General features: G+C 36.5%; 1 protein-coding gene across 4 annotated transcripts in view; it reads right to left on the reverse strand.

The window, feature by feature from the left end:
* The window catches only part of SMYD3 (SET and MYND domain containing 3), a 552,423-nt gene that overhangs the window by 417,316 nt on the left and 112,355 nt on the right, over positions 1-22,752 (reverse strand). For all 4 annotated transcript variants that reach the window (XM_036277707.1, XM_036277710.1, XM_036277709.1 and 1 more), the window contains exons 3-5: positions 18,992-19,099; positions 17,151-17,208; positions 14,735-14,871 (exon numbers count right to left, since the gene is read on the reverse strand). In XM_036277707.1, the coding sequence (XP_036133600.1) occupies positions 14,735-14,871; positions 17,151-17,208; positions 18,992-19,099 (303 nt within the window). The remainder of the gene's footprint in view (positions 1-14,734; positions 14,872-17,150; positions 17,209-18,991; positions 19,100-22,752) is intronic.

The raw sequence follows: 22,752 nt of genomic DNA on the forward strand, positions 1-22,752 counted from the left end.
TTATTCTGATTGTTTTCATTATGAAACATAGCACAGTCATCAACTCTGCCAAATCCTAAACCACCATGACTTTGTAGCTCCTCATAAAATATTTCCAATTGTACTGGCTGATTTTCAAACCAATGGACAAACATTCCAAATTAGATAAAAGTAATTTTGAGTTCAGATATGGGGTGGGGGTGATTTTTTTTCCCCTAAGAATGAACAATAATAACTCAGCTTTTCACTAGGAGCAATACATTCTGAGAAACAACTTATCATTTTGGTAAAAATACCAAAAGCACAATAACTCAGCTTCTATTCTAAAGTGGAAAAATAAAAGTCTTCATACTTTCGGTACACTTGAAAAATAAAAATGGCACCAGTGAATTTCTTTTTTGTTTTGTTTTGTTTTGTTTTTTATCCTCACCCAAGGACATTTTTTTGTTCAGGTAGAGTGGGGGGGGTAGAGAGGAACAGAGAGAGAGAGAGAAACATCGACGTGAAAGGGACACATCGAGCGGCTGCCACCCACACAACCGACCAGGGCCGGGGACAAACTGCAACCGAGGTACGTGCCCTTAGCGGGAACCAAAACCGGGTCTCTCAAGACCGCAGGCGGACGCTCTAACCGCTGAGCCAAAGCGGCCAGGGCACCAGTGAATTTCTAACTGCTAAAATTCAATGCTAAACATATTTAAATGTTAAAGACTTTAAAGCAGTGGTTCTCAACCTTCTTAATGCCGTGACCAGTTAATACAGTTCCTTATGTTGTGGTGATCCCCAACCATAAAATTATTTTCGTTGCTACTTCATAACTGTAATTTTGCTACTGTTATGTCTCAAGTGACCCCTGTGAAAGGGTCGTTCAACCCCCAAAGGGGTCGCAACCCAAAGGTTGAGAACCGCTGCTTAAAGCATGTTAAATGCTTTAACATCTCCAAATTTTTATATGCTGGCCATCTCCTTTCTGAAACTCTTCATGGATCCCCAACAGTCTGAGACCACAGTTCCTAATTTTTCTCTACATGTCTTTTTATAAATCCTTCTAAGTTACTTTTGAAAAACAAAAAACGAAAAGCAAAATAAGCAAAAGTCTAGAGCCACACTTTTGAAAACGTTCTCATGAGTTGGGAGTTCCATCAGGATCAGGAGGAGCAAATGGCATGTGGAGGCCCTTACCAGGAAGTGAGACTCATTGGAACAGCCTCAGGCACTAGGCACTAGTTTCAAGGAAATTTTTTTTTTTCAGTGTGTGTGTGTGTCTGTGTGAGTGTGTGTTTTATTTTGTTGAATTTATTGGGGGTGACATTGGTTAATAAAATTATATAGGTTTCAGGCGTCCAATTCTATAATACTTCATCTGTATATTGTATTGTGTGTTCACCACCTCATTAAATCAACTGCTCCTATCCAGAAATGGTTGCATTCATTAAGCATAAACCAGGAGCAAAAAAAAAAAGGCCTTGGATTGCTTCCTCCTTTGGCATCCAGAGTCATAGCGATCTCATTCTTAGTTCTAGGGTCTCCAGTGGCCTATTTGGAACAATGGCTCCTAAATTCTGGAAGTTAGCACTGACTTTTCCACCTAGAATGCCTTTCATTAAAGGCCCACTTCAAGTGATGTCCCCACATCAATCTCCTAGTTATCAGAGTCTGCTGTAGAATATTCTGAGCACCACGAGGTATTACGTTTGGCATGCACAATTTAAAAAAAAAAAAGAAAGAAAAAGGCACAATGCTGCTTTCAAGGAACTTTCAATATAATTATACTTAAGTTATTTCTATATTTTTCTATGTCTCCTACCAGACGGGGCAGAAATATCCTTTTTCCACATAATGCTGTGGACAGTCAATAAAAAGTGGTTGAGCTGAAATTGATTAAGCCAGTTCTTTCTGACCTAAAATATCTGAGTAAGAGTTCCACTGCTTTGTTTTAGCCCTATTTCCCCGCTTCTCCAATATGCTCTAGAAATAAAGGGAGCTTAGCGATGACAACCCAAACCAATCCCCTCCCCCCCTTCTTTATTGCCAGTACATAATACTAAACATCACAGTGACATACAGCACACGGGATGGGAAAGAATGCCCTCCTGGCTAACTACAATAGAAATGTCTAGAGAAACTGCCCACCAAACTGACAAATTCAAAACAACAATAGCATATGATACTTACAAGGAAGAATGGTTCACATTTAAAATTTATGATAGCACAAAGGCACTCTAGAATTTTATGTTCAATGTACTGAATAGGAAGCAGCTGTTAGGCAAAGGACGATTAAATGACTTCAATGTGAAAGAATTAATCACATTTTCTTATACTTGGAATTCTGCTGTCACTTGAAAATAAAAATGGAAAGGCCTATGTCAATATTTTATAAAGCAACATAAAAATAAGCATCCAAACAATTACTGATCTAAAAAAATGTAAATTACTTATTTGTCTGAGATTTAAAAGCTTAATTATGCCAAAGGTTTTATAAGGCATCCATTATCTATTAATATAATAAAATATCAAAGTTATTTCTAAAATCAGTAAGTATTTGTAAATTGTTCAAAAATATTTAATGTTAACAAGTATATTGGCCTAAATTCTTCATCTGGGCTTCCCGTTTCACTGAATAAGCTCAAATTCTAGTAAAATAATATACTTATCAGAACATGTTGTCACGTAATAACATGAATAGAAAGTCAAGGTATAAAATATATGCAGATAACAACATAAGAACAGACACTTGCATTATTATACTGCTCCAGCCAGGCAGTAGCAAAGAACGGGCCAGCTTATCACAAAAGAAAAGAAATAGTCCAAAGCCCCAGTATGTCAAATGCATCGGAACTGCACTGAACGGCTTCCTGGAGATAAATGGCAGTGGGAGCACTATCCTTATTTCCTCAACTTACCAGGGAGAAACGTTCAGCATTCTATTTCGTTTCTCATGATCTGTGTCTACTTAAGGCAATCTAAAAACCTGAAGTTACTGGGCTTTGAAATTCTACTCAGAACAGACCAAGCTGGACTATGCAATAGATATTTCACAAAGAAATGGTCCCAGGGATACTAACTAGGTTTTGGAAAAGAAGAAAGCCATTTGCTGATTGGCTTCGTGGCCAAGAGGCTTTAAAAAGCCAATCCTGCAGCACTCCCCCTGTGAATTACAATTTAGCAAGGCAGATCCTACCCCATTCTGGAAGTTAAGAGCAAATGGGCCCCAAGAATTTGGTAAAGTCTATTTAAGAAATGACTGGCCTTGCAAATTGGGGGGGGGGGGGCACGGTGGGCAGGGAGGCAGATTAACTCATCACATGTATTTTGCTCTAGGGAAAAACCAGACACAATATGTAGAAATCCAGGTTTTTAAAACACAGCAATGAGCTTACCAAAATAAATCTTCCCCCAGAATAAATCTTCCTCCAGAAAAAGATTCATAATAGGACCCTCCTAATCTCTAAATTTTCCTAGTTCACATAATCTGATATATTATTTATAGAAATTAAATTCACAAGCAAGACTTTTAGGAAAACGTATACCATATGATACATCATTTAATCCCTATGTTCATTATTTTGCTATAAAGATAATTAGCAGTAATTAGTAACTTGGCAGCTTTGTCAGATCTGCTTGTTCAAAAACCATGAATCCTCTGATTCTTCACAGAGGACCAGAATGATCAGAGACTAAACTATCTAAAAGGAGAGAACAACATAAAGGACTGGAAGGCAAGATTCCCAAAATGTCTGGATGGGAGATGCTGCTAAGCATCCCTGGCAGCTGTTTGAGTCTGATGGACTAGAGTCCTTGGCTATTCCCTTTGGTGTTAAACTGGCCAGCTCATGACACCAGCACCTGGCTGGAGGGACAAAATAATTGAATTGCCCAATCTCATTTGTTTATCTGCTTATAATTTCTACTACTTTCCCATTCCAGCCATAATATGACATGTCTACAGAAGATGAGAAAGGCTTCCTAAAAAGGGGCATTTGAAATGAACTTGAAGAATAAAAAACAATTTTCCAGGAAGGATAGAAGGAACTGTGTATGCCAAGGTTGGAATCAGGAAAGGAATCTTGACTATTCAGGAAATGACAGAAGGCAAGGCTTTAGAGTACTTTATTTTTTATTATTATTTTTTTTTAATCCTCACCCGAGGACACTTTTCCATTTTTTGTACAGATAGAGTGGGAGGGAGAGAGAGGAAGGGAGAGAGAGAGAGAAACATCGACGTGAAGGGACACATCGAGTGGCTGCCACCCGCACGACCAACCAGGGCCGGGGACAAACTGCAACCGAGGTACGTGCCCTTAGCGGGAATCGAACCCGGGTCTCTCCGGACCGCAGGCCGACGCTCTAACCGCTGAGCCAAACTGGCCAGGGCTTTAGAGTACTTTAAATCCTACTCAACCAATGCTGATAACTATGAGTAAATATGAGTGATCACTCACTGAAACATATTATATTTTATACTGAAAACATGATGTCGTTTTCAAAACAACTTTTAAATATCAAAATCATCCAAGGCTGAACATTCCTTGTCATGTGGAAAATACTTTTCTACTCCAATAAACTGAGAGAGAATCATTTTTAACTATAGAACATAATGTCTCACTTCCACAAAATGTAAAGAACTTTGCAGGCTTCTCTTTGCTGACTTGGAGGAGGTGAGAAGTGATAAAGATCATCCAATCCTCACTGATATGAGGAAAATATTTTCAGTACAAAAAATATCTTTGTAGCAATCATCATTGCTCTAAAGAAAGGCTAGAAGCCTGCCTGAAAACCACTAGCAAACAAACATGGCTTGCTTCCAGGAATGGATTTCCAAAATCTGATCACATCCTTGTAACTGTTTGATTATCAAACACAGCGATGTTGATACAGCAGAAGGCCACTCAATTACTGCTGCTGATTATTATTCGAAGCTAACTCCTCTGTCAAAGCAGAATGACATACACAGAAGCGTACTACCTAAGGACAAGTCAAAGGAACGCAATGTTTTCTACCTTCTTGCTTGTACATTTACACACACACACACACAAGCAGCCTTAACCAGGCCTTGCTAACTTGCCACTCTCCTTGTGTGTTCTCGAATACATAAGCAGTTTTACAAATTGGCAAAAAATTCCTTGCCATGTCAAAATAATTCCCTATCCAGAGAATGTATTTGGCCTGCCTACATTTATTACTACTGTCATAGCAACAATGCTTCAAGATTTGGTAGTTTGAAGAAACACATGGACAATGCAATAATATGAACGAGTAAAAACATAACAGAAGTGACAAAGCAACAATGAAAAGGAGTAAAAGCATTCAGTGATTGAATCTCTGAAACTTACTGGTCACTACCAAGGTGCCAGGAAAATGGTTAAGCCCCTCAAGCCACACACCTACCCACGCAGCCAGCCAGCTCCAGGAGAGTTGCACAGGACAAGTTTGCCAGGTCCTCAAATGTCGTATTTTAAAACCTTGGTTTTAAACAATAGGTAGTGGGATTCAAGACATTTTTATGCAGGGATTCAAATGATGAGATCTGTTTTTAAAATACAGGCATCTCTAATGGCAGTATATAAAAATAGGTTAAGATACACGGAAAGAATGAGAGGCAAAGATTACACAAGATAAAAAGGGCCGGAATTAGGTCAGTGGCAAAAAATACAACAGGAAAAAAAAAAACAGAGTGACGTGGTATTTCCAAAGCAGCAGAAGCAAGGCAGAGAATGAAAGTGAGAGGGAAGAACCAGAGGCACCCCTGAGGTTCCTGGTGTGGCTGAGTCAGGAGACTGTGATGCCAAAAGAAAAGAGAAAAAGTGGAGAAGCAACATGTCTTATTGAGGAGAAGAGAGAGTTTAAGTATTGTGCATGATGAATCTGAAGCTAAAACAGGTCGTGCCCATGACAATTTTTATTAGTAAGTAGAAAATATGGGGTTGGAGATGGGAAGAAAGAGCAAATCTTTGAGTGTTGTCAACAAACAGGCAGGAAAGTCAAGCCATAGCAGTGGAATACTGTCATTCAACAGCTGAAACTAAGAATAAGCAAAATTTGAATAGAGGATGGCAAAAGATATAATACAGACTTCCATAATACAATTATCATGAATCCACCAACTCAAAGTGCACTTTATATATCATTAACCCCACCTTATACTCATGGAGATAGCTCCTCTTGACTTGTGAGCTTAATCCTGAATAAAATTCTTCTAGGGACAGGTAGCCCCAAGTTGTGCCTGGGCAGCCTGACACATCAATAAACCACTCTAATGATAAAGTTCTTCCAAATACTTCAGCTCAAATCTTTGCTGAAATCCTCCTAACTAGGGTTGATCTTTCCCTGTTGTACAATCAGTACTCACTGGTATTTTCTGTGCTGATCATTTGGGAACAGTGAATATTTTCTCTTTTTATTAGTTATATGTCTATTTTCTACAGTCCCACTTACATTGGAAACTTTGTGAGGAGTCGTGTTAATCCAATTCTTTCCTTAAGCATAGTAGATCCATACAATTTTAGGGTTGAAAAGATCACAGAAACTGTCCAGTTCCTTAACCTCCCCACTCCTCCTCTTCCCATGATGCATCAGTTGTGTCTATGAGCTAGAATCATCTTGCCTAATATGACAGGAAGAATTTAGGATAATGACATCCTCTGTGATTCTGAGCTATCAACTACTTACTAAACTGCTTCAATTTTACCATGATAAAGACTTTTTCAGTCTTGTACACTTATAGTAATGTATTAATTTTTATTAAATTTATTTATTAAATGTATTTAATAACATATACTTTATAAAACTGCAAAGGGACAGTTTTCATACATTCCTTCATTCAGTTAACAAACACCTACTGCATACCATGAAGGTTGCTAGGAATTCCAAATAAGCTGTAATCCTGGCTCTACGGAAGTCCCATTCTAGTAAAGAGAAAAGAACTCCAGTAGAGGTTTTTGTCACTAAAGGGAAGACCAAAGCAATGAAAGTAACCTTTACCTTTTCACAATAACATATTGTTATTTAAAAACATCACTTCTACCTGAATTGATGGCAAATTATACACTCAAATAGATAAGGCAACAAGGGTTGCCAAACACGTTTTAATCAAAGCATAAACCTTATATAAGTAATTAACCTTGACCAACACAGGAATAAATAAAAATGCTGGTTAAGAATTTACTAATTATCCCCCCAACTTCAGAAGTTAGCTGGCATCTAGCCTTTAAGTATGATAAACATACAAACTCAACATAGGTTATTTACACATAAATGAAGAGAAATATTACCTGAATGGCTAAAAACGAAGAATATGATAAATAAATATCATCATTAAAAATACATGACTTGTTTTGTTTAGAAAGCCCACGTGTCCTACAAATGTCACTTAACTTAAAAGAACATTTGTGAGAATAATTGTCTCTTGAATCTACTCAGAGATTCAATCTATTGTAATAAAGGAAAAATATATAAATCATATATAAATCATAAATGCATCAGCATTTCATAATTAGAATGCCAGGATCTGTGTGCAGTTAAGTATCTTGGCTGTTTGCCTGCTTTACGTAAAACCAGAAGAGAGGTACAATCCCAATAACTAAGTCTTCTAGCAGCTGTTCTGAGCAGACAAGAGAGATGCTCACCAGCAGCTACTTCCAATATACAGATACGGGCACCCCGGTGATTGGAGGGTAGCAATCCTGGTGCGCCTCCTTGCATTTAGTACTAAATGTTTAATGGCATTTTTTTTTCCTTAATAGAACCCAGGCACATCTGATCAGTCACTGGGATCATTTAGAAATGCAATGAAAGTTATCATACTGCCATTTCACATCACATTTGTAATTAGATAATTCATCACTTTATTAATTCAAAAGATTGCTTTCTTTACTACTTTATACCATGCTACAGTAGTGAAACCCAACTGAGTTGATCGACAGAAAGCTTTAAAATTTGGTCCACTATGAAACCCTCAAGTGGCAAATACACACACACACCCCTGACCTTTCAAAACAATGAAGGTAATATTCTTCCCACAAATTAGCCTACCAGCAACACTTAAGTAATAAAATAGCAGCATATCCAGCATGAGAGGCCATCAGAACTGAAAATTTAAGATTAAAAACTGAATATACCATGAACTTGTTCTTGCTTCTTACTGAGGTACAACATTCTTCAGCAAATAAAAGAACAAATAACAGTTATTTATTAATTTTTCCACCATGCTGATATATATACTCTACTAAAATTATGAGGTTATGGCAAAACATCACATAGGTTATTTAATAACATTCTATGTCTAATGGAATATACCAAGCAAATGCAAGTATGTAATCTTGACTGTATCACTTTCTAATATATTTCAATCAAAAATATTGTTACCACCCTGGCCGGTTTGGCTAAGTGGTTAGAGCATCAGCCTGTGGTCCAGAGAGACCAGGGTTCAGTTCCCCCTAAGGGCACGTACCTCAGTTGCAGTTTGTCCCCGGCCCTGGTTGGTTGTGCGGTGGCAGCCACTCAATGTGTCCCTTTCACGTCGATGTTTCTTTCTCTCTCTCTCCCTCCCACTCTATCCGAACAGAAAATGAAAAAATGTCCTCGGGTAAGTATTAAAAAAAAAAATTGTTACCATTTCTTTTCTTATTACGAATTAACAAGATTCTTGTTTTAACACATTCTCCCTTGTTACTCTAATTAAGTAGGTTTCTCCAATAAAAAAGAATTTACTAAGAATAAAACTGAATGTAAAATTTAAGTATCATGGTACCAAAAAACACCTTCTAAAACCCTCCCTTTCAAAGCTATACAATCATTGTGTATATTGCAAAACCAGCTGCAACTAATAGTGTTAAAAATTAGAGTTTGGATAGGCAAGTTCTGGAGGTCACATATGTGCCCTAAAGAATAAAAATAACATGCTACCAGGAAAATTATTATTTTGTTTGAAAGGAAAGGAGAGGGAACATCTTCCTAAACAGATGTAGAATTTCTAATCAAAAAACTCTGGCAGTTGTACAATTTTATGAAGTTAACAAGTACTTTGCAGAGCTCTGGAAAACTAATGATGACATTTTTTGTGGTCAGGAAGGTCACTTTCATTCTTGCTGCTTCCAATTTACTGTCTGTTTTTGAAACGTTTTATGCAACTAGTTTATTTTTTGCTTTATTTTTCAGATCCTATCACAATTCTAGTCTACCAAATGAATTTTTAGAAAAGTTATAAGTCTAGAAAAAAAAATTAAGTGCATTTTTTTACAACCTATACTCTGTGCATAGAAAATAAGCTAAAAACTAGGTCCACTGCCCTGACTGGTAGTTCAGTGGTTAGAGCGTTGGCCCACAAACCAGAGAGTCGTGGGTTTGATTCCAGGTCAAGGGCACATACTTGGATTGCAAGTTCAATCCCTGGCCCTGGCCAGGACACCTGCAGGAGACAACCAATCGATGTCTATCTCTCTCACATCAATGTCTGTCTATCTCTCTCACACTCTCTCTCTGCTCCCCGCCCCCATGGCCACTCACTCTAAAAATCAATGAAAAAAATATCCTCAGGTGATGAGGATTAAAAAAAAACAACAGATCTACTGAAATTAAGTTTAGGTTATTAATAACCATTACCAATTATCAATGTATGCTCTGAGGATGGAATAGAGAAATACTATACATCCCATGCCATTTTAGTGAAGTTTAACATGACAACTGAATGACTTTTATATTTAATCCAATTTTTAAAGATGAATGTGTAAGAAACATTTCATCCATCAGAGAAAACTTGTTTTTACATTTCCTACATGATACCCCAAGGAACCACTCTGAAATCATGGAGTTGTTATAAATGCAAGACAGTATATGTTGTCTGTCCACTATAGCTATGGGCTAAAACCAAGTCAGTTACCAAAGGAAAGGTACTATTTCCTGTAGGTGAAATTTCTTCTCAAACAAGACATGATTCTCAGCATCTGAAAAGACACCAGCACTGGGCATAACTGTGAGCAACCAACTGAGATTCCAGTTAACAATCAGCAGCAGGTTGCACTCTGTGTGACAGCACAGGAAGACATAAAACACTGAAGTCCTACAGTTACATATGTATCAAGCTGGGAGCAGAGGACAGCAGTAGTAGTGTGAGACACTAAGTATTTCTATCTGTGGAGTTGATATTATATTCCCATGTACAGATGGAGAGATTGAGGTTGAGAGAATTTAATTTACTTGTCTGAGAAAGCAACTTACCCATCATACTATTCAGTGTCCCACTTAAATTTGTCCTCTAATTTTCTCAGCTTTTAAGGTTTATATTATTATTCACATATACATTTTCTGTATTTACAGTAAATGTTTAGAACTCAATCAGTAGACTAAACAATTGCAACTATAATGCCAAGATAAACCCATTTTGAAATATATCCGGAAATTTTGTTTGAAGATTGAAGTAGAAGGAAAAAAGTGTGGGGTAGAAAGGAGGGGACTGCAGAGGTGGAGACACATATCTTCTCTTCCTTGACGATCTAACGAAGAGACTGCAGAGATAAGTTTGGCCTCCATTTTCTACGAACATATAAATGACTGTGTGGCTCCTGTGCTCTCACTAACAGTATCTGAAATGCACCTCCTACCCTTTTGCCACCTTCATTAGAGTGAGTGACAACCATCACTTTCCTCATATCTCATACGTTTCTTTCCATTCAGCCACACACCCCCAAGTAACACACAATCTAATAAAACAAAACCAAAATCCACTCTGCAAATAAAGCGTTGAGCAAATCACTTTAGTCTGTCCATCCAACCAGATCATCACTGCAGAATCCCCTCTATAGGAATTCTGGAGGTACTATTACCCACGCAAATTTTCTACTGCCAAATGCAAAGCCAGCTTTTTAAACATCAAGCTTCTATTCAAAAGTTCTAAAAATAACAAATATTTATTCCACAGGTAGCAGCTACCTTTTCAAATCTTCAGAGGAGTTCAGTATATTTCACTCGCTCAGGAGTTAGGGAGTCAGCCCACTCAGTCCCCAGCCACATTTCTAGACCACTGTCAATAACTGTTTCCCAACACCATCCTCTCTTCTGAAATTCACGGCATCAATTTTTACTTCCTATGTGAAATCCTTTTTGATATCCTCCTCTAGAAAAATTTCTCATTCTTATGTCTCGTTTTACTTAAATTTTACAGCCAGGCAATAAATTCGTAAGTGGAGAGGATATATTTATACATCAAACTCCTACAATCTAAACCGCAATTGCTCCCAGACAAGAAAAAAATTAAAGTTGTTCATCACCACCAAACCAGTATAACAAGGAATGTTAAAGGGACTTCTTTAAGAAGAAAAAAGGTATGGGGTGGGGATGAGATAAAAAAATATATATGAATAATAAACTGGCAATAACACATTATCTATAAATAATTACTTTAAATGTAAATGGATTAAATGCTCCTATCAAAAAACAGAGTGGCTGAATGGATAAGAAAACAAGACCCTTACAGATACTATCTACAAGAGACACTAATTAGCTTAATTTAAAACTATTCTGTTCTTTAGAGAAACAATAAGAGAAGAATGAGGGTGAGCTCTTTTAGGACAAATTTATAAGCAGAAAAATAACTACAATTTATAAAATATTTACACACTTTAACAAGAAGTACAGGAGCCATAGGTTAATGTTGCTTTCCTCTGATGACTAACTTACTTTTAAGGCAGAAATCACACATCTGAGTCTAACTACCCCCAAAATCTTAAAGATGATTATGTTCTACTTTTGTAGCAATAACAAATACTAGTATGTGGGGAGAGGGATAACATATTACTAAAAATTTGTCCATTTAATCATAATGACAGGATTTTCCCCCTATGTAACATGGAGAGAATTTCATGGTAAAATACATTAAATTAAACTTATTTTAAAAGAAATAAGATAGCCCTGGCCGGTTTGGCTCAGCGGTTAGAGCGCCAGCCTGCGGTACAGAGAGACCCGGGTTCGGTTTCCGCTAAGGGCATGTACCTCGGTTGCAGTTTGTCCCCGGCCCTGGTTGGTCGTGCGGGTGGCAGCCACTCGATGTGTCCCTTCACGTCGATGTTTCTCTCTCTCTCTCTCTTCCTCTCTCTCCCTCCCGCTCTATCTGAACAAAAAATGGAAAAATGTCCTCGGGTGAGGATAAAAAAAAAAAAAAAAAAGAAATAAGATAGTAATTTACATATTACTCATTTTACATTGATTAATAGACATTTTAATTTTCTTTTATTTTCAAGAAAAGGGAACCCACGCTCTGGGAGAACATATTTGCCAATGATACATCAGATAAGGGGGTAATTTCCAAAATATATAGAGTACTCATAGAACTCAACAAAAGGAAGACAAACAGTCCAATTAAAAAATGGGCAGGGGACCTGAACAGACACTTCTCCAAACAGGACAACAAAAGGCCAGGAGACATATGAAAAAATGCTCATCATCTCTAATCATCAAAGAGATGCAAATTAAAACGACTATGAGGTATCACCTCACACATACCAGAATGGCGGCCATCAACAAACCCTCAAACAACAAATGCTGGTGAGGATGTGGAGAAAAGGGTACCCTAGCACACAGCTGGTGGGAATGCAGACTGGTGCAGCCACTCTGGAAAACAATATGGTGTTTCTTAAAAAAATTAAAAATGGAACTGCCATTTGACCCAGTGATCCCAATTCTTGGAATATACCCTAAGAAGCCTGAAACACCATTCAGGAAGAATATATGCACCCCTGTACTCATAGCAGCACTACTTACAATAGCTAAGATCTGCAAACAACCCAAGTGCCCATCAGTAGATGAGTGGATAAAAAAACTGTGGTACATTTATGCAATGGAATATTATACAGCTGTAAAAAAAAACACACACAGAAATCTCTTACCCTTTGAGATGACATGGAGTGACCTGAAGAGTATTATGCTAAACAAAATAAGCCAGTCAGAGAAAGACAAGTACCACATGATCTCACTTATTTGTGAACATAAAGAACAAAATAAGCTGTTGATCAAAAGAGATCCAGAATCATGGAAGTAGGGAATACACTGACAAACCTCAGAGGGATGGAGGGTGGGAGGGGAGGGAAGAGATACGTCAAAGAACTTATATGCACATATGCACAACTAATCGACATGGACACTAGGCTGGGGAAGGCAGGAGAGAGGTGGGAGTGGGAAGGAAGGGGCTAATGGGAAATATAGGGGGGCATCTGTAATACTTTTAACAATAAAAAAAAAGTGTTAAAAAATATTTTTCATCAATATTAGTAACACCAGTAATTAGCACTTGAAAATTTTCCAACAGAAACAAGTGTCACAGACTAGCCACAGACTTAACACTAGGAACGAAGTCACAGTTATCATCAAGTATATTTTCATCTTTCAGTAGGTATTACTTTATATAGTGTTTAACATCAAAAGAGCCTGGGTGCACTGTATGCAGGTTTATCCACTACAGGTTATAACTTTCAGAAGAATATGAAATAAATATCAGAAACTTCCCAGATGCCTTATAAGTAACCACTGTATTTTAAAATCTAAAGTTTAAACAAACCAGAATTTAGTGCTATGATATGACCAAAAAATCATAAAAGCATAACCTAAAGAATAAAAATACGTTTAGAAAAATCAAGAATAAATCACTAGTAATCACACTAATTACACATTTAACTTCTTAGAAAATAGGTAAATTACATAACATACTTTAAAAATATCCATGAGATATATGGCATTAGATGTGCACTTTCAAATTCTAAAATAACTAGCAATTTCACCCTCAAATATAAAATTTTACTTGTTATTAAAATGTGATCAATGTCTAAACAAATGCCAACATACGATCTGAGAAAGCAAGGACTGAACACACAACAGGAAGGGGCATATCTGACCCTTTGCCCCTACCCCAGGTACACAGAGACAGATGTCAAGAATCAATCAGTGTATTCTTTCACCCTGCACTGGGAACCATTTCCAGAAACAGCACTTCAGGTAGCCGCTACAAAGATACCACAGATCCAGTATTAAATCAAACCTCTGTTCTCTCCCTAATCCAGTATTTTAGTGGCCTGAAACATTTAAATGGACTTTTAGACAATTATTTTAAAATCAGAAATGATTATATTTCCATGTTATTTAGAATTTTTGTAATTAGGAAATGGATTCAATCAATTTTTCACTTCAGACAAAAAGAGTTAAGAGCCATATGATCTCACTTATATGTGGCATATGAAACTAAAAGCAGCAAATAAACAAACAAAAACTCATAGACACGGGAACAGTATGGTGGTTACCAGAGGGAAGGGGGTAGCAGCGGGTAGTAAAGTGTAGAGGGAGTCAAATATATGGTGACAGAAGAAGATTAGACTTTAGGTGGTGGGCACACAATGCAATAAACAGATGATGTAGCACAGAATTGTACACTTGAAACCTATATAACCTTATTAATCATTGTCACCCCAATACATTTAATTTTTAAAAAGCAGTCTCTATTGCTGAAACACCATGACAAAACTAAATGAATGCATGGCAGAGTATGCCATAAGAGCTACAGTGAACAGACTTGGGTCATTAGTAAGAATACTGATAAAACATTATAAGTAAATACCCTTTTTAATATAAGCAATGCATTCTTTCATTCTCTGCTCTTTAAGGTAGGAGAGTGATATGAGACATGAAAGGTCCTGGATTTTCATGGATCAACAACAAAATCTAGAGTGAAGGGTTGATTTATAGCATTAGCAAAGATACCAAACGTCACACTTACTTTTGCAAAGGCTTCAAAAATGTCAAAGGAAGGTGGCAGCTGAGAAGCATCTTGTATTTCTTCTCTCATGAAATGTTGAAATGTCATTGCAAGTTGCCTGAGACCCTCTTTCTTATCTTCAGTCAGTTTACTAATATCTTTTTTAAAGAGAAAATAAATAGCACAATCACACAGTGAACTTTTAATGGATAATATTCAGGTGTTCAAAGGTAACTGTTAAACTAGATATTTCCTGCCCTAGATTCCATTCAGACAGAGAGCACTTTTTTTTTTTGCCAGCTACAAATCATGATATATACATTAGCAATGCCAAGTTCATCTACACTATAAGATCAAACACCTATGAAAATAAAATACACATACAGATGAAAAAACATCAGAAACAAAAATCAGTAAAGATGTGTGTTACCAGATTTTCTACATCATCCTATACACATGTTCAAACCATTATAAATGCTTATTAAATCAGTGAATGTAACAGACTTTTCTATAAAACAATTTACAAGGTCATGGCTAACTGAGAAACATATCTCACAAGAAAAAAAAAAGAGAAAGTGAGAACTAAAAAGTTCAGCTGAAGTTCAAATTGGTAAAATTTGTTATTAGAAAGTACATCAACAAGAAAACATGGATCAACCAAAGAAATCTCAACTTCAAGTTATTTCTTGATTGAATAAATGAGATACGCTGCTGTTTCAACTGAAACAGAAGGAGAATGTTCTAAAGCCAATATTACCTTTTTAAAAACTCAGTTTAATTTATACCATAAAGGAGTGTTAAGGTTAAGAATGCACAATTCAATTAATAACATTTAAGAGCATTTCACTTAAGGCAGTGTGTAAGCTACTGAGCAAGGTTAATGTTAATAGTGAAACTCACTCCAAGAGATGTTAATTATTTAGCAGTGGTGTATCAAGAAAAAAATGACTAATTAGTTCTCTATTAAAACTTGAAAAGATACATCAGTTGAACTATATACAGCATAACTCTAGCTCATGTCAGGTCTACACATTTTCTTTAAATTATTTATTCAATGTAACAACTCAATGATTTTTTTTTTTCTTTTTTATATTGTGGTAAAATATACATAAAATTTACCATCTTAACCATTTTTAAGTGTACAGTTCAGCAGTAGCAAATACACTCACATTGTTATGCAAACATCACCACCATCCATCTCTAAGTTTTTCATCTTGTAAAACAAACTCTATACGCATTAACCAGTAACTTCCCATTCATCCCTCCCCATAGCTCCTGGTAACCACCATTTTACTTTCTGTCTTTATGATTTTGACTATAGTATTTCATATAATTAGAATCCTATAGTATTTTTGTCTTTCTTTGTATTTCATGCAGTATAATGTCCTCAAGTTTCATCCATGTTATAATATGTATCAGGGTTTCCTTCTTTTTTAAGGCTGAATAACACTCCATTGTGTATGTATATAACACACTTTGCTTATCTATCCGTCCATTGATGGACACTTGGGATGCTTCCATGTTTTAGCTATTGTGACAAATACTGCTATAAATATGGATGAATAAATATTTGCTTTCAGCTCATTTGAGTGTATAACTAGAATCCAGGGTCATATGGTAATTCTATTTTTAATTTTCGAGACACCTCCATACTATTTGCCATAGCAGCCATACCATTCTACATTCCTACTGACAGTGTACAAGGGTTCCAATTTCTCCATATCCTGACCAACATTTTTTGTTTTCTCTTTTTTTATAGTTGTCATCCTAATGGATGTGAGATGATTATCTCACTGCCGTTCTGATTTGTGCTTATTAGCTAATAATTTATTATCATTGGCACTTAGGGTGCCATAACCATAAATCTGTACTAGATTTTCTCCACCCAGAAATATTAAACTGTTTAGCAAATTTACTCTATAAGCTCTCACTAGTTTTGGGTTGAAGTCATTCACAACCTCAATGAAGAAGGTCTGTGGCAATATGAAAGAAAAATAAACCCTATATTTGCTTTACATTTGTGAAGCGTTTCATGGTTGCCAAGTAGCCTGCCTGGCCATCAGGAGGAGAACAATGCTCAGTGCTGTCAGAAAATTAAGTCATCTGTATTTCTAAATGTCCCCTGCAACACCGCAACTGACCCCATTCATATCACTGTTCCCTGACATCAAGAAAAAAAACAAGACTGGGAAGAAGAGAATAAGGGAGGGAGAAACAGAAGAAAAATTATTTGTCAACCGGACTAGGGTTATACTCACCTCACTGCTAACCCAACACTTTACAAACTCCTATATGGCCAAAGCTACCCCAGAATAAATTAAATAAGCTAATGTTCAATTTTCCTCACATAACAGAGAGGGGGGAAAAAAGCAATTCACCAGCTCAGCAAATAAATGACAGAAATTTTTTTAAAAGATACTAATAGACAATCACTTACTTGATTCCAGATCATAAAACGAGTAAAGTTTCTCCGATTCAGAGGGGGTTTCTTCCATCTATGAAGTAAAGGCAGAAAACACCAAAAACAATTTCAAGTTTTCCAATATATAAATGCAAATGTTTGAGTACACTCAGACATTTAAATGAAAGATTATTAAAAAGGCAATTTTCTATATAGTATATTCCTTCTCTTCATTACTTTCTTAGAGTTGAATTATTTAATCAGTAACAACTTTAAAATAAAATATAAGCTGTGACTTAACCACCAGCTTAATTTCCAAAAGCAAATCTCTTTTACAAGTTTTCATACTTTTATTGTTTTCCCCAACTCTACCCATACAACATGTGTCACTGAAAAGATTTTATTATAAATCATTTTTAAAAAAGCAAAGAGATAAATAAAAATAATAATTTATTTCAATCTGCACAATCTTGGGGAAGTTACTTAACCTTCAGTCAAGAGGAGTCAGTTTCCTTACCTGGAACATAGGATTAATAATAGCACCTGACTCACTGTCTGTTGTGGAATGAAACAAGGTGTATCATGTACAACATTCACCTCAGGGCCTGGAAATAACAAGTGCTCAACAGAAAGTATTTTACTATTGCTTTGTATTAGACTTTGATTCAGTAGATCAGGGGTGGTGACTGAGAACTAGGACCTTGGGTGATTCTGAAGTAACCCATTTCTGCACTACCAGTGGTTCTCTTATCTTTTCAATATTAATAAAGTAGAAAAAAGTTCACACTAAATAGTGATTATACTTTTAATATTCGGTGGTGAAAGAAATGCATAATGACAAAGCTGCTCTGAATTAATGCTTTGAAATAAATTCGTGTGATTTAGTTTAACACAATGTACACATGTGAAAACAGTAGTATAAGTATTGTATATTCAGTCCAAAGACCGTGCCCATTTGGTATTACAAATCCACTTTTTAAATTAAAATGTAATTGAACTATAATATTGCATTAGCTCTGGGCACATAATCATACTCTTACATTCTTAAATACCCCTATAAAATTTTACAGCCAAAACTAGTCCATAAAAAAACAGGACAGAATAGAGCTGGAGCCTGCAATAATTTGAGAGAGATATTCATGCTAGAGCCTGACCCCAAGAAACCTGGAAGGTGTCACCAGAGGGGGATTTCACAGAAACAACTAGCTGTTTGGGCAGAGTAAGAAAAGAACCGAAGAAACGATTTCACTGAATCTTGACTGTAAATGAAAAATATAAGTATGCTTCCACGTAAGATTAATTACCATCAAGTTAAAATCTCACTTGAAGAGGCAACAAAAATAAATTTTATACATGCCCTGTGCATTAGTTCACAGTAGAAAAGTAGTAAAGGCAATGTAACAGACTACTAACATTCATGTGACAAACACAGGACTTTAGGTCTCCAATCCCAGATCACACGGGGCCTTCAAAGAGGGGTCATGCACTTCTTCACTGCCACTGATATTGTGATTAATAGGAAAACAGCAAGTTTTTGTCTTAAGACACTCCTCAAATAATCCACCTTCTACCTTAACATGGGTTTAAATTCAGCCTTAAATAAGCATAATACATGTATCCTGGCCACCGTGGCTCAGTTGGTTGAGCATGACCCATGCACTGAGAAGTCATTGGGTGATTCTACACAGCACATGCCGGGGTGGTGGGCTCCATCCCCAATAGGGAGCATGCAGGAGGCAGTCGATTGATGTTTCTTTCTCTCCCTCTCCCTCTCTCTAAAATCAATAAAAACATATTTTAAAAAATAATAATACATGCAACCGTGAGTGCTTTTGTTAAATTAAAACCCAAGCATATTTCACAATTTCTATACTCACAAGTTTGACAACAACTCTGCCAAGAAGTCGGACAGAATCCGGAGGGTATCTGGGTTTGCAGCTTTTAAGGCATTTGCATTCCCGCTTGTGGTCTGGCCAAGCTTTCTTCTGTTAAGAGTGGGGAGAGCACACAAGACATTAAAAATTTAACTTTCGCTTACACTGGTTTGAGGGTTATCAACATTAATTTAATTTCAACAGCCTAAATGTAACTGCAAAATAGAAAGTGAAGACAGTATTTTCAAACCGGTAATGATCCAGAATTCAGTCTTTACCAAGTATACAATCACCAGGCGTGGGCACTGAGAGTTTCCACTTCACCCCTGTCCTTCAATCCTCCTCACCCCCACCACCATTATTACCTTGCTGGTGGAGTTCATAGAAAGAATCATTATGACTTACTTAATAATTTATAAGATAGTCTTTTAACTGATTAAGTAGGATTCAATAATACACAGTGATTTTGAATACAAAAAGAAAATATACTCCAAATTAGGAAATAAAACACATGGTTCAAGAAAAAACAGGGCAGAGAGCCTTCTGAATTTTCTGCTGCTACAGTGAGCATACAGATATCAGGAGAGCTAACATAAAAAATATAAAACCTTTTTGTTTTTTAAGAAAAACACAGAAAAGGGGTTATTAGCTAAAATGACCAAATGCCCAGTTTGCCCAGGACTGTCTTGTTTACAGTGTCCTTGCCTAATTATTAATAGTGCCCCTTTTCATTCAGAAAAATGTAGCTTGGATGATAAATTATATGGTCACTTAACCCATGATCCTAGCCATGTGCTGGTGAGGCTGAAGAGACCAGTGAGCCAGTCACCAACCTTGCAACACTAGGGATGACAGGGCTAACGCGAAGGACATTCTCTCTCTCTGAGTCTTGGCTCAGAAGTGCCATGGCTTCCCTCATAAGAATTACTCCTACATGAAAATAAAACCCAGATTATCTAATATTTAGCCCTGGTGAGTATGAGAGAGCTAGACCAAATATCCAGTATGTTCTATTCCAACTGAGAGTTGAAAAGCCGATCACTGAAATGCCCGATGCTCACTCACATCACTTCTTATTTCAGAAGCTGTAAGTCTGCTTCCCAACTTCTGGCCCTAAAATTTCCCCTAGGAGGAAATCTCTTTTCCACTTATAGCACAAACATGCAGCACAACCAAAAATTTCAAAAAAGAGATGCAGCTACTTTGAAACTGTGACTCAGATTCAAGTTCAAGCCAGCATTTTGCTCAGAAGAACCACCGGGATTGAGTTGCTGGGTGCAGGCGTGGCTGTCTGCTGCTGCTGCCTAATAACTGAAATCCTGGGGACAGCGTTTACAAGGGGTACATCACTTCTTTCATCTACTGCACTCATGGTTACCTTACTTCATTCCTTTATATCCGCTACAGCAATGTTCTTCATGTAATGTTTGTAATCTTTTATTCTTAATGTTTATACTTCTCACTTCCAAACAACACTGAGCTGCATCAAAGTAAGATGTATATAAAATAAGGTTGCAAAGTTACAAACAGAATATGCTAAAATTATGATAAAAGTTCTATAGCATTTGTTTAACATTCTACAGTGTGTCCGACACATGTCTAAGCAATTAAAAAATATTTCATTTGATTTTCACAATAATCCAAATGGTAGATCCTTATATTAAAGATGAAGACAGTAAAGCTCAACAGCTGGGATCTAACTACTAAGCTACATAAATATGAAAGGGGAGAGTAAAAATTCTTAGTATGCTAAGCATGAGAGCTAAATAATTACTGTGCTGTGAGCTACATTTATTTGAGTTGCCTTACAGGCAAGGCAAAAAAAAAAGGCATAATGGTTTATATAATTCTCATCTGACAGGAAAGAAAAACGCATAGTTCTACCAAGTATTAAATCACAGGGGAATTTATTCTGAGAATGCTAATCAACATACTGGACAATATCTTTAACAATAGTTTACAACTATAATGGCCTTCCATACAGCTACTTCTAATGTCAGTACTCAGTAAAAAGCATAATATTAAAACATAACTCAGTGGGGGAAATATGTTTCTATTGTTCAGGGGGCTAGTCTTGGAATAGCAATTAGCAATTACCAATATGTATACGGTCCCTAAAAAATATGGTTCCATTGCCAAATAAGATTGAAAAACACAACATAATGAAGACCCCCTGCTTAGAGTTTAAAAATCCTATGTTTAGCTTACTAGAAGTTCTAAAACACTCTGCATTAAAGAAACCTGTATACATATACTAGTTCACACAGAGTTGCCCGTGACTGCAATTGCCATCCTTTGGGAAGTTAGGTTGGTACATGCGGACTCAGATATACCTATGTACTTGCTTTCCTTCATCTGGTCTTTAGCGAGAGTGGGTTCAGCAGACAAATTCATGGTCATTTGCACTGAGAGGAAACTAGAATGTTGATATTTTGGTTGCTGACTGAACAGAGAACCATAACTTCGGTGGGAAAGTTTTCATTTGGTGTTAGATGTTAAGAAGCCTGATAGATGCCCAGTGGACTGGCTGTGTGGGCAGGAATGAACCACATGGTGCCAGTGGTCTCTGAAAAAGCACCATCGACTCTGCTCAAAGCCTGAGCAAATATCCAGCTGAAAAAGGACTGCACCTAGTAAAATAAGGCTGAAATCATTTGGACCAGAAGACATTTACAGCAGATTTTAATCAATATTTATCTCAACTACACAGGATCATTCATTACTCCTTTGGTAAAACCTAGTTTTGAGCACCTCAGCTTATCAGAGTGAAATAACTACAAAATATACCCCTAGGTAATGAACCAACTGATCTGCTAGACAACATTATTTAAACATCCAAATTTTTTAGAATTCTTATCAAAAACGAGTTTAGGACTTTAACATAATTAATATTGAGCTTTCATTTCTCAGCAATAATTAGAAACTAGACAATATCTTCCTCAGGGCTATTCCTAGATCACTGCATAAAAACATCAGACAACACATTTATCTTCCCATTTGCTTCAGCAAAAAAAGATATTCTTTTCATCTCAAAGCCAAATCAGATCTATATAAATATTATAAGCAACCACATCACTTGAAACTGGTCAGTAATATAGTGTCAGCTTTACAGCCTACTCCATTTCTTACCAAGATATTAAAATCCACATTTTTAAAACATTAGTTATAGAATTTATTGTTCAGCTTCACCCATCATTTCTTTATAAGGCTTACTAATAGAAGTTTGTCAAGGAAAGGCTTACAACAAAAGCTTTTAAGTAACTGCATTTGACTTTGAAGCAAACAAAACCCTACAATCACACAAAAACATTAGGCATCACCTTCACTCTATAAACTTTAACCCTGGTCTAGATCTCAACAGCATATTGTAATAGAACATGAAATCTGCCAGTTTCTCCCACAACCTTCTTGATTTTCTTTTTTCTATTTTCTTCCATTACTGCAAACACAGGATGTAATTGAGATTTTGTTCACAATCCTGCTGTAATGTTTTCTGTTCTCATGGTTTAAAATTAACAATGATGTACAATAAGCACAAATTAGCATGAAAGACAAAGAAAATTAAAATATTGTGTTAAGAAACAAAGACAATGGGAGACAAGAGTTTAGATGTAAAACAAAGGAAATAAAAGACATCTGTGACTCAATTCCACTTTTTGGTACATGCATGATTCAAAAAGCAACTTCAGAATCTATATACTGTGTGCGGCAAAAGTAGGTTTACAGTTGTTTGTATGGAAAATACAATAATAAATAATTATACA

Source organism: Molossus molossus, unplaced genomic scaffold (assembly GCF_014108415.1).
Source record: "Molossus molossus isolate mMolMol1 unplaced genomic scaffold, mMolMol1.p scaffold_m16_p_23, whole genome shotgun sequence".
Classification (NCBI taxonomy): Eukaryota; Metazoa; Chordata; class Mammalia; order Chiroptera; family Molossidae; genus Molossus; species Molossus molossus.